The 12,698-nt window shown below is 46.7% G+C and overlaps 1 protein-coding gene across 4 annotated transcripts in view; it reads left to right on the top strand.

Annotated features, from left to right (window-relative positions):
• Positions 1 to 1,720: 1,720 nt before the first annotated feature.
• Positions 1,721 to 12,698, top strand: part of Flnb (filamin B) — a 147,751-nt gene continuing 136,773 nt past the window's right edge. For 3 of the 4 annotated variants that reach the window (XM_015494382.2, XM_015494381.2, XM_015494380.2), the window contains exon 1: positions 1,722 to 2,195. In XM_015494382.2, coding sequence (XP_015349868.1) covers positions 1,904 to 2,195 — 292 coding nt within the window. In that variant the 5' untranslated portion in view covers positions 1,722 to 1,903. Of the gene's footprint in view, positions 2,196 to 12,698 lie in introns of all 4 variants that reach the window. The other variant, XM_015494377.2, reaches the window with a different exon arrangement.

Genomic DNA, 12,698 nt, shown 5'->3' with positions numbered 1-12,698 from the left:
GCTATTTTACATGGCAAAGGAAATTAAAGCTTCAAATGAGATTAAGTTTGCTAATCATCTGATTTTAAAATAGGGAGATCAAGGGTGGCATATGCTTATAATTCCAATGATTTGGGAGGCTGAAGCAGGAGGATTCCAAGTTCAAGACCTGCCTCAGCAGTGTAGTGAGGCCCTAAGCAACTTAGCTTAACCCTTCTCTCAAAATAACAAAAAGGACTGGGTTGTAGCTCAGTGGTAAACACCTGGGTTCAATTCCCAGTACAAGAAAAAAAGAAGAAAATTATCCTGGCCTAAAAACTGTCCCTATGTAATCCAAAGTGTCTTTAAAAGAGTTTCGGGTATGCAGGACATGGTGGCACATGCCTGTGGATCTATTAGTGGTAGAATGCTTGCCTAGCACATACCAGGCCCTGGGTTCAACCTCACAACTGTTAGAAGAAAAAAAAAGTCATTAATATTATTAAATCTGGATCTTTATTATTTATTTTTTAGTTCTCGGCCGACACAACATCTTTGTTTGTATGTGGTGCTGAGGATCAAACCCGGGCCGCACGCATGCCAGGCAAGCGCGCTACCACTTGAGCCACATCCCAGCCCAGTGAATACTTTTTAAAAAAAAAAAAATTTATATATGCATTTCAGTTGTTGATGGACCTTTATTTTATTCATTTATTTATATGTGGTGCTGAGAATTGAACCCATTGCCTCACACATGCTAGGCCAGCGCTCTATCACTGAGCTACAACCCCAGTCCCGTGAATACCTTTTTAAAAAAAATAGTTTATATTTTATATTAATTTATATTTTACTTTTTTTTGGTGGTACTGGGGATTGAACCCAAGGGCATTCTTCCACTGAACTTCATTCCCAGCCCCTTTTATTTTTAATATTTGAGACAGGGTCTTGCTAAGTTGGTCAGGCTGGCCCAGAAGGTGTAACCCTCCTGCCTCACCCTCCTGAGCTGCTGGGGTTACAGGCATGCACTACCACACCAAGTTCTGATTTTGCAGGCTTTGAAGATGAGGAAGGGAAGGGTCACAGTCAAGGCACGCAGGCAGCTTCCAGAAGCTAGAAAAGGCAAGAAAACAGATTTCCCCCCAGAGACTACAGAAAGGAATGCATCCTACTATAATACCTTGCTTTTAGTTCAGTGAAGCCCACATTGGAAATCCACAAAACTGCAAGATAAGAAATTTGTGTTTTTTTTTTTTAACACACTGAGCTTTGATTATTTGTTACATCAACAATAGGCAACTAATGTTTCATAGCAAACATTATGGTTCATACTACTACTAAGCTATTTGTGACAGTTGAACATTAGCCTCTGAACTCCTTGAGGTTATGGAATCCAAATAAGACAAATAAGGCAATTTGTCTTATTAGCCACTGCTTTGCAGGCTGAGTGCCTGGCACACCGCAGGAGCTTAACAAAAACCCTTACTGAATGCCCTCCCCACGCGCCTCTCCTCACGTCGCGGTCCCTGCCTATTCTAGCCAGCTACCTGCTTCCGGAAAGTTCCCTCACTATAGGCCTGGCCTGAGACTTTCTCCTTTAGCGACATCCTACTGAATAGAGCGGCGGGACACCTTGGAGACAGTGGGGAGCTGTGCACGCTTCAGGCGGCAGGGGGCGAGCGTGGCCCCTGAGCTCCTCTGTAGGCCCCTATAGGGCCGGGCCGGGGCGGGACTTCGAGGGCGGAGCGGCTCAGCGCGCAGGCGCAGGGCCAGGCGCCTCGCGCGCTTGGAGGAGAGCGACCGCAGAGCAGCTCCGGCCACGGCTACGGTAGCAGCGAGTTCGAACCCCCGCTCCCGCTCCGCTTCTATTCTCGCTTCCCCGGCCCCTGGGCCTTCCGACGCCAGTCCCCGGCAGCTCGTTGCGCTTTGCGTTTTCCCCGCCGCCAGGATGCCGGTGACCGAGAAGGACCTGGCGGAGGACGCGCCGTGGAAGAAAATCCAGCAGAACACGTTCACGCGCTGGTGCAATGAGCACCTCAAGTGCGTGAACAAACGCATCGGGAACCTGCAGACAGATCTGAGCGATGGGCTGCGGCTTATCGCGCTGCTCGAGGTGCTCAGCCAGAAGCGCATGTATCGCAAGTACCACCAGCGGCCCACCTTCCGCCAGATGCAGCTCGAGAACGTGTCTGTGGCGCTCGAGTTTCTGGACCGTGAGAGCATCAAGCTCGTGTCCATCGGTGAGTACTCTGGTCGGGCCCAGGCGCCAAAAGGTGTACAGTCCGGTCCCAGCGCATGCACCCGTGCGAGAGGCAGGGGCTCCCCAAAGCATGCCCTCACCGCACTCCCCCACCGGGACTGGGTGTGGGCGCGGAGGCAAGGAGAAATAGTACGTGAGTGTGGGGACGTAGGGACCCAGGCCACCTCCTTGGTGCCATAGCTGAACTGGGACCTGGCGTGATTGCTCCCCGCCATACGCCCCAGCAGTGTTCCTGGGAGCTGGCTGTGGGTTGAGTGTTATTGTTGGGGTCGCAGGTGGAGATATGGCATTTCTTTGTGCCTGCGGCGCCCCTGAGAGAGATAGGGTCTGGAAACCCACGTCCGCGGCCCTCGGGGGCGGGGCCATAGAGTCAGAAGTTCTGGGGAGCGCTTGCCTTCTGCGCCCAGGTCGGTGCGGTCAGTGGCTGCCTAGTGGGCGTTGGCTTGGAGGCTGGGCGGGGAGACCTGAGGAGGGACTCTCTGCGTTTGGGACCTCCCTGCCTAGGTGGAGAAAAGGACCTGGTACCCTCGCCTCCAGTCTCCAGAATGGCTGTGGGCCCAGAGGTTGAAGGGGGAGCCGCGGGGGTGTGTGTCCTTCTTGTTCCTTTTGCTCCCAGCTCACCTGGGGCCGGTTGAGATAATTTAGGGGTGGATGGAGTAGTAACAGCTTGTCTTGTTGAAGTCTCAACTAGTGCTGGCTGTCACAGCCCTCTACTTTATTCCAGTCCCTATACACCCAATGAACTGAGGTGTAGACCCATTTTACAGATAAGGGTGTTCAGAGGGTTAATTGACTTCCCTGGGGTCAAGCAAGTAGGGCCCAGCTTAGAATTAAAGGAAGTGGGTGATAATTGGAAGGTGGTGTTGTTTTTCTTTCCCAGTCTCCTACCAGGGTCTTCCTGAGAGAGGGAAGGAAGTGGTGTCTGGTTGTTCTTTTGCTGGACTGGGGAACAAGAATGAGAATGAGGTCTCCCTTATGGCCTGGGGGAGTTGGGGACTTCCAAGAGAATCACAGAGCTGCTGAGGATGTGTGCTGCGACAAGAGCAGGGGGTTTGTGGTGTGTGTGTGTGTGTTCAGGTGTGTGCAGAGAATGTGTGTGTATTGTGTATGTGTACAGAGAGGATGAATTTGTGTGTACACAGCATGGATATGCACAATATGTATGCAGAGAATTGTGTACATCTACATTGTATGTGTGTATCTTACCAGGGAGGGACTGGCCTGGGTCTGTGGTGTCTTCCTGAGGAAACCAGGCCATTACAGTGGCTACACTGACAGAAAGGAAGGGAGGTAGGTGTGGCTGCTAGGACTTTCTCCGTGAAAAAGGGGTTCCCTCTAGGCTGAGCTCCTCCTGGCCTGCCCTGCCTTCTCCCACACCTGTCCTAGCAGGTAGGGCTGCTTCCTACTTCCTGGGCCCAGGCTGCTGCCACTACCCAACTGGCTTCGTAGCTGGTCTCCCCTCCCAAGGATGGCTTCTGTATAGAAGGCAGCTGAGTGGGGTGCTTTAGTCTTCTTTTGGGGAGGCTGTCTCCTGAATTAGGGAGGAAAAATCCCTCTGGACTCTAGAATTTATTCCTTTTTAATAACCCACCTTTCCTCTAAGGAATCTCAAAGCCTGGCTGATCTCAACTTGAATCCATTCTTTATTTTAAAAATATTTATTTAATTAACTGAACAATGAAACTTACAAAACCCACAACACCAGAATATCCTGGACTGCTTTATACAGGCAGCAACTGCTTCCAGTGTGGCTTCACATCAGTGCTTCGAGCTCGTGGATCTCATTCTAGACTTTGTCTGGCCCCTTACATTTTTTTGCTCCGTCCTGATTTTCATTCCTGAACCCACTCTGTCCTTAGGCCTTCGTAGTTCTGAATTCCAGGATGGGCTTCCCTTTCTCTGAGGTGGGCCTATTGGCTGTTGGTAGCTTCTTCTTCTTCTTTTTTTTTTTTTTTTAAAAAAAAAGAGAATTTTTAATATTTTTATTTTTCAGTTTTCGGCGGACACAACATCTTTGTTTGTATGTGGTGCTGAGGATCGAACCCGGGCCGCATGCATGCCAGGCGAGCGAGCTACCGCTTGAGCCACATCCCCAGCCCGGTAGCTTCTTTTTTTATGTAGACCTCTTTTCACCACAAGTTACGTTGTTTTCTTTTTCCTTTTTAATTATTTCTTGGATCATATTCCCTAAAATGACATTCCTGGGTCAAAGGGTGTGACCACATTTATGACTCCAGCCTAGTTAGTTGCTCTCCAGAAAGCTCTCTCACAGCAAACAGGTTTTCCAGCCTCTGGAAACCAGAGGAAATCTTGCCAGGTGCTAGGGCTGCTGTGGGGGGTAAAGGCTGAGACCTCATCCCTCTGGTCCTGGGGCTGTTTCCGGTAATGGCCCTTCCAAGGCTCAGGGTGGAATGGGGGAGGGGGTGTTACTCCCTGCTTGGATTTCAGTTTACTCATTCACTTCTTGTTTCTATGTTACCTTGTTCTGACAATGACACTAGTTCTATCTGGGGGCACCCACTAGGTGTTAAGTGTGTTCTGTTGACCATTTGCATTGAGTACCCCTGAGAATTATTGACTGATAGCAATTATTGCCCTATCAGCTAATGATCTGCCAGTCACTAGGAGGGTAAATGGCTTGACTCTGTTCTGCCTACCACAGATAGGTATGTAGAAAATGGTTGCTATTATTATTGCCCTGGTTGTTGTTAATATTATTTCCCTTCCTGGGAAACATGAGTGAAGTAACTTGTGGTGGTGACCTGACTAAGGAGGTAAATGGTGACTAGAACTCAGGTCTGCAAAACTGTTGAATTTGAACCTTAATTGATCCCTCCCAGTGTCAAGAGAAGAGTAAAATACAGCCCCTCTCCCCACATCAGAGGGCCCTTGCAGGGTTTGCAGGTCTGGGGTGTTATAGTGGCAGCTGGATACCCACACTTAAACCTCTAGACTTGGACAAAACAGGGATGTCAAGGCCTTGGATGAGTGACAGAATTACCCTCTTGGCTATGATGAGGGTCCCAGGAGTTGAATGTCCTGTCATGATAGTAGGTGAGGGGACTTGCATTGCTCACTGTTGAATCCACTGGTGGATGGCCACTCTGCTCCATTTTGTTATTTTGTTGTTGGGATTTCCTGCTACTCAGTAGATCATGTTTTACTCCATAATGCGGGAAAGTATTATTGAATGAATACAGGGTTTTGTGTGCTTTGGATAGCTCCCAAAAATATGCATCTTAGGAGCACTCAGTATGGTGTACATGTGCCCAGCTGTGAGACATAAGATGGTCAGGCAGCTGCCAGAGGACTGTGGCTTTTCTACATAGAACTCACTGAAAGACAGTTCTGGCTATTTACTCACATTAGGCACTATCCCAAAGTTGAATTACCCCCCCCTCCAATTTTAAAAATTGATGCATTATAGTTGTACATACTGATGGGATTTTTTGTTACATGTCTATATGTGCACACAATACACAATGTAACAATAAAATTTGGCCAAGATCACTCACCAGCACTCCCTCCCCCCGCCCCTTTAGTTTCTTGCATCCTGGGCAGTTCATAGTGAGGCCTCAGCATATTTAGTTCCAGTTGTTTGCCAGGAGCTGGCAATGTTATTTACTTGTTTTTCCAAAAAACTTTCTGACTAGACAGCCCAGGCAACTTGGAGCAAAAGGGGTCTCCTGGCTCAAGAGGGACGATTGAGGCTGCCTAGAAGTTTGGGAAGTGTGTTGTGGTTTGGCTCCTTAATTGATTCATAATTAATTATTTTTTGTGGTACTGGGTAGTGAACCCAGAGGCACTCTACCACTAAGCTACATTTCCAGCTTTTTTTATTTTTAATTTTAAGTCAGGGTCTCCCTAAGTTGCTGAAGCTAGTCTTGAACTGCTTTAGCCTCTGGGCTAGCAGGCATACACTATCACATCTGGCAGGTTTGGTCCTTTAAGGAAAGGAATTCTGTTCAGTCTCCAGCACCACCACCACACACACACACACACACACACACACACACACACACACACACAAAGTAAAAATTCTTTCCTTTTCTGAGATTATGGAGTGACCCTAATGTTTACTTAATTACCTGCACCAGGCTAGTGCAGGAGCAGTTGGTCTGTGTTTCCAAGACTTCCAATCACTGAGCATTTTTTTTTTTTTGGCCCCAGGGATTGAACTAAGGGGCACTCAACCACTGAGCATCATTCCCAGCCTTATTTTGTATTTTATTTAGAGACAGTCTCTCACTGAGTTGCTTAGTGCTTCACTTTTGCTGAGTCTGGCTTTGACCTGGTGATCCTCCTGCCTCAGCCTCTTGGGCCGATGGGATTACAGGTGTGGGCTACCATACCGGGTTGGGCAGTTTTTCAGGGTGGTGGGTCACCACTTCAGTTTCTTTTCCTTCCTCTTTTGTTTGTTACATCACCATCAAACTAATGTACCAATGACCCTAAATTCTGCTGTTTCCTAAACTGTTGTGATCTCAGAAGGTGCTTTAAAAGAAACAAGAGTAGCATACTTTGTCAGAATTAACAAGTTCTGGGCCATTTGCAACAAGATAGCACATTAGTGTGCTATGTGGCTTGTGTAGGGTTAATAAGAGCAAGAAGTCTTGGTTCAAACCTCACTTGCTGCTTAAGTGGCTATTAAGAAACTTTCATGCCTTGGCTTTCTTATCGATAAAATGGAGATAATAACTACCTCTGTAAAATGTTGTTGTAAAGATTAAACAAGTTAATATTTTAAAAAGTGCTTAGAACAGTTCAGGGTACATAGTAAGTGCTTGCTCACTAAATCAGGTACTGTCAATAATACTCTCAACAGTCCTGCTCGAGGAGTTTACACACTGAATGGACATTTAAAGTCAGCACTTCTCTGGGGGAGACAAGCTTGGTTGTCTAATGTTGATCCTGCTTGCAAAAATAGAGTTATGAATTACCAAGAGAGTGCCCCTTCTTGGAAGGGGATGACCCCTGGTATGTTATGGCTGCCTCCTCGGCCCATTCATACCAGCTTTGTTTCTGAGCTGGACGGGAGCTCCAGGCGGCTGGTCATTCCAACCTCCCACCCCGTTCAGGAATCTCTGGGCCAAATCACTTCCAGATGGTGGTTGGGCCTCTGTGGAGCTCCTCTAGCAACTCTGGAGCCAGAGTGCCAGTCAGCAGCCGCCTTCGTTCTTGGAGAGTCTGTGCGGGAGGAGGGCTTTGATTTGGAGCCAAGTTAGGTCTCCTGAGCACTCCACCCACGGGTCCTGGTTCTGCACTCTGATGCAGCATCAGAGTAGCCTGCTAGATTAGTTCAGATGATTTCCTTGTTCCTTGGGGCAGCAGAGCCTGAAACTTTTAGGCCTTGCTTGGTTACAGGGTCAGGATCCTAGTTATCCTACTTTCTCTATACACAGACAGTAGGTCATTGCATACTAGGCTGTATTGAGCCTAATAATTCAGAGAATGGGCCTGAAGCTAGAATGCCTGGAATCTGCTTGGAAGCTGCCCCCAACAGCTGAGCATCATGGACCCTTTCTGAACCTCTATGTTCCCAGCTATAAAAATGGAGGAAAGTCATAGTTTTTAATCTTAGTTGCTGAGAGTATTATATTTGATTGGGTTAAGTTATAGTACAATGCTGGCATTGTCATTGTTACTGTTGTTGTGTTTTTGAACCTAAGTCCAGGACTTTGTCTTATCTTCCATCTATTCTCTGGCCGGTCCTGATGTTTTTGGAGTCCTGTTGCTGTCATCTGCTGTGTTAACTCTCCCCCTTCCCATGCTCCCAGCTTGTAACTTCTGATGAAGATGCCTCCTAAGAACCTTTTTTTTTTTTTTTTTTTAAATCCTTTCCTCATTCAAAAATAAATGAAAGACCAACTCTGAACCAATTTCTAGGTGTTAGGATCACTGGAATAATGAGAAGTATGTCCCCTGCCTGCCTCATACACTGTTTAATAGGGAGAAGAGACAGGTAGCCAGAGAATTTCTTAAAGAGGAGGTCTTCTCAAACCTCCAGGCATGTACACATCACCTGAGATTGTTAAAAATATAGATCTGATTTGAGTAAGTGAAGGCTGAGATTCTCCCAAATGCTGCTGTTTCTGGACCATGCTGTGAGTAGTAAGGATCTCTATGGCAAGCCCTCTCAAGAAGAGGAACACCTGCCCCCAGGCTGGAGTGGGTGATATGGAAGGCTCCCTGGAGGAAGCATCCTTTAAGCTGAGAACTAAAGCTTGACTAGAATTGGGTAGGTAAAGAGGCAGCCAGGTGAGTACGGAAGAGTTTATCAGGTGGAAGGTCACAGTACTTGGATCAGGTAGACAGGGCTGGTTCACAGCAGGTTTTCTGAGGCTGAAGGATGCCAACTGGGTGTTCTTCTTGGGCAAGCTTAAAGTAGAGTGGGTGAACCCAACTGAAGTGGACCATCTAAGCTGGGGTCTTCCAACTATTGTTCCTGTTTTTATCAGTGAAAAGTTTTAAATGTTCCCCTTTCCCCTATGTGTACATTTATAAGCTGTGTATGCATACCACTATCAATCATTCTGTGTATGTTAAGTGTAAAGATTAGTTTAGCTTCTTTTTAGAGAAATATTCCAAATGTAAGATCTAATTTTCCTGGCTCTTATGAATTATCTTGTGTGTCCATAGCATGCCCCCAAGGGCCTGTGTTTTTATATTTAGTATTTTGTTTGTTTTTTGCTTTTACAGTGCTAGGGATCTAACCCAGGGCCACACCCACAGCCCTTAAGTTTTTTTGATGCCTGCTTATCTGTCTGCCCTCCCATCCATCCATCCATCTATCCATCTGTCCATTTATTTATCTGTCTGTCTGTATTGGGAAATCCAGAAGTGTTCTACCATTGAACTACTTCCCCAGCCCTTTTAATTTTTTTTATTTCTGGGTACAGTATATGCTAAATTGCAAGAGAGCTCCTCCTGCCTCAGCCTCCTGCGTTGCTGGGATTATAGGTGTGTGCCACCATTGTGCCAAGTTTTTTTTTTCCTCTCTTATTCTGCACTTAATTTTCATCTTTGGTTATCCTTAGGAGTTTGTTCTGTAGTTATAACTCCTTCCCCTAAGTTTGAACAGATCCAATGGAATGAACCATTTTAATCTAAAGGGAGCTATTTCCTGCTTTTATAATGATTCCAGTTGCCTTTAATGACACTCTCCTAGAAGCCATCTTATATTACTGTTGTAAATCTAGTTATTCATTACATGTTCTTAGTGATCACTTAATAGTCTCTGGTTATCATGTAATAAACAATAGTATTTTCTTATTCAGGGGCTTTGAAGTGGTCATGGATTTTTTTAGGTGTCCAGCTGACTTTTGTTTGCTGGGGGGAGGTACTGGGATTGAACCTAGGGTTGTTTTACCACTGAGCTACATTCTTAGCCTTTTTTTTTAATCTTTATTTTATTTATATTAATGTGGTGGTGAGGATCAAACCCAGTGCCTCAATACATGCGAGGCAAGTGGTCTACCATTGAGACACAATCCCAGCCTCCACTGCCAGCCTTTTTTACTTTTTATTTTGAGAAAAGGCCTCACTGAGTTACTGAGATTGGCCTCAAACTTGTGATCCTCCTCTCATGTGTTTGGAATTGCAGGTATGAGCCACCATTCCTGGCAACATCTAGTATTTTTGAATACCTACTTTCTGCTGAGCATTGTCCCGAGTGACCTTTATTACATCTAATCTTCATTATGAACGTTGCAGAGCTAGTAGCTTCATATATTCCCATTTTTCAGATGAGAAAACCAAGACGTGCCTTGCCCCACAGGCCAGGCATCCTGCTTACCTGCATCATACTGTAATGTAGTTTCTTGTTGAGAGTTGGGGTCAATACATTGTGAAGTGATGTATTGAGAGGATGTTGGAGAGACTGTGGTTTTTGTACTGCTTCAGTTTTGTTTGTTTGGTTCATTTCTTTTTGTTTTGCTCCAAACTTTACTCATTTGTACTTGATTAATGTGACATTGAAATTTCCTTCTATAAGGGGCTGGGAGTGGGGGCTGGGAGAGTGGTAGAGTGCTCACCTAGCATTGCGAGACACTGGGTTCGAGCCTCAGCACCACATAAATGTAAAATAAAGATATTGTGTTCACTTAAAATTAAAAAATAAATATCTAAAAAAATTTAAAGAAATATCCTTGTATAAGACAAAACTTTCGGGCTGGGGATATGGCTCAAGCGGTAATGCGCTCGCCTGGCATGCGTGGGGCGCTGGGTTCGATCCTCAGCACCATATAAAAATAAAAAAAAATAAAGATGTTGTGTCCGCTGAAAACTGAAAAATAAATATTAAAAAAAAAAAGACAAAACTTTCTTGTAACATTTACCTGTTACAACACCAGGGAGTTTTGACGGAGGCCTTTCCTGCCCTCTCTGCAGACATTTCTCTAGATCTTTTCATGCCTTTGTTTGGTTCCCAGAGGCAGTGATGTCACTGCAGGTCAGGGCAGCAGGGACCAGCTTTAAAGCTTTCTTCAAGGGGGCTGGGCAGGGCCTGGAAGCCAGAGGTGAGGAAGGACATGCCCCTGGAATTCCTCCTGCTGCTGTCTTATATCCTAGGGGGCTCACAGTGCACACCACAGGGCAGGTGTGCTTGAGTGTATGTATGGGGGCGGGGAGTTGTTGAGAGCCAGCTATGCCAGGACATCCTGGGTGACAGTGGACATTGGCCCAGTTCCGCTCTGTCAGAAATGACCACACCCACATCCCTTCCTTCTGTATCCTTAAACATTAACTGGTGGGAGGGTGTGCTGGGTTGTTTGCTGATGAGCTGAGGGTGCTTTTCTTTCCAGGCCTGGCACCTGGTGATCAATCTGGCAGCCCTGTTCAGTGGGCAGCCTGCTTTCACTCTAAGCAAGTGGCTTTCCACTTATCTTTAGGCAGCCTCATGGGCAGTCCCCCTGCTGTGTGCCACATAGGGAAGCTGTGAAGCTGCAAGGCAGCCCTGCTCCAGAGCCCAGCTTACATCCCCTGAAGACTTCTCCTCTCCTGTCCCATTCAGTGCTCAGCCTCCCCTGCAGCTCAGGGCTGGCTTGTTGAAAGGTCTGGGCGTTAACACAACACTCCTGTTCTCCCTCTCTGTAGGCTCTTTATGCTGGCATGAATTCCTTTTCTCATGGAGATCTGAAAGCTCTTTTGACTAAATGGGTCACCTTTCTGGGTATTTTCATAAGGCTGGTCAGCTTTTGCCATGCCAGACAACTTTTCTGGAATTTCCTTTCAGATAGAAAGGCAGCCAATGAGGTTGGAATTATTTGGAACACAGGATGGAATTTTGGCATTCACACTATATAGGGAAACGGGTGGGGATTTGTGGCAGGGACTATGTAAATTTGCTGTGGCACATAAATTCAGATTTGAAGATGAAAAGGGGCTAACAGCAGTCAGCTTTCCTTTGAGAGACAGGAACAGTGTTACTTTCTACCTTCTGCTGAGTGGGACTGAGGAGAGGCAGGTCTCCCATGGTGGCTGGCTTGGGAAAGGTTTTCTGAACCTAAAATCAATTCCCTTGATCTCCTCTGTGATCCCACGCCCCCTCAAGAAAACAGTCCAGTTCTTATAATGCTGGTACTGCACTTGTGTGAATCACTCTGACTTCCCTGTACCTCCCTGGAGTGACTTATCAGATTCCAGGGAAACAACAATGATTTGGCATTCTTCAGCCTGTGGGGCACTGGCTGGGCTTGGAGCTTCTTGCCCAAGAACAAAGCAAACGTCCCCTTGGTAGTCAAGCAGCCAGGGAATGGGTTAGATGGAAAGGCCCTGTCTCCCAGGGGACCTCAGGGGCTGAGAGACTAAAAGGCCTTTGTGACTTTGCAGTTCTGTTAATTGAGTTCTGAGTTTTGTTGACAAGATTACTTTTCAGAAGAGGCAGAGGTGTGCCCTGGAAGATCAGGGATGTGCTGCTGGTGGGACAGAGGGCCCTTCAGTGGAGCTTCTGGAAACCCAGGGGCAGTACACTCAGAATGTGTTCTAAGTGAAGGAGCCTAGGCAGATCTTGACTTGAAGCACCTGTGCAGTCGCATTCCTCTTCTCCACTGAAGGAGGCTGGGAGCTAGCACCTGGGGGTGACTCTCTCAGGGAGTCTTTTACAGGAAGCCATCCAGGTGTCACATTGCACTTCCTGCAGATCTCCTAGCCATTTCATCTGTCCTATTTGCTTGGTTCTCTTGTTTGACATCATGGGGAGTTGTTCCTGAGTTGGAGGCCCAGTAGAATTGGAGGCTGACTTGGAGGCAGGTAGAAGCAGAGGCCCCCTCTTGGACACCCACGGCCCTGTTTCAAAGCTGGATTGGTCTCCTAACCTGCCTGTCTTATTCTTCTGTGGATCACTGCTTTTTTGGGGTGAGGCTGGGCTGTGTCACTTGTTCACTCCTGTCACTCTGAGCTTGGCTCCTAGTAGGATTTTGGTAATAACTTACTGAATAAACGAAGTTTCCAGTATAATGGGTTGAATAACAAGTCTGGAACATTG

The sequence above is a fragment of the Marmota marmota genome, unplaced genomic scaffold, assembly GCF_001458135.2.
Source record: "Marmota marmota marmota unplaced genomic scaffold, marMar, whole genome shotgun sequence".
Classification (NCBI taxonomy): Eukaryota; Metazoa; Chordata; class Mammalia; order Rodentia; family Sciuridae; genus Marmota; species Marmota marmota.
This window is presented reverse-complemented; position numbering and strand designations above follow the sequence as displayed.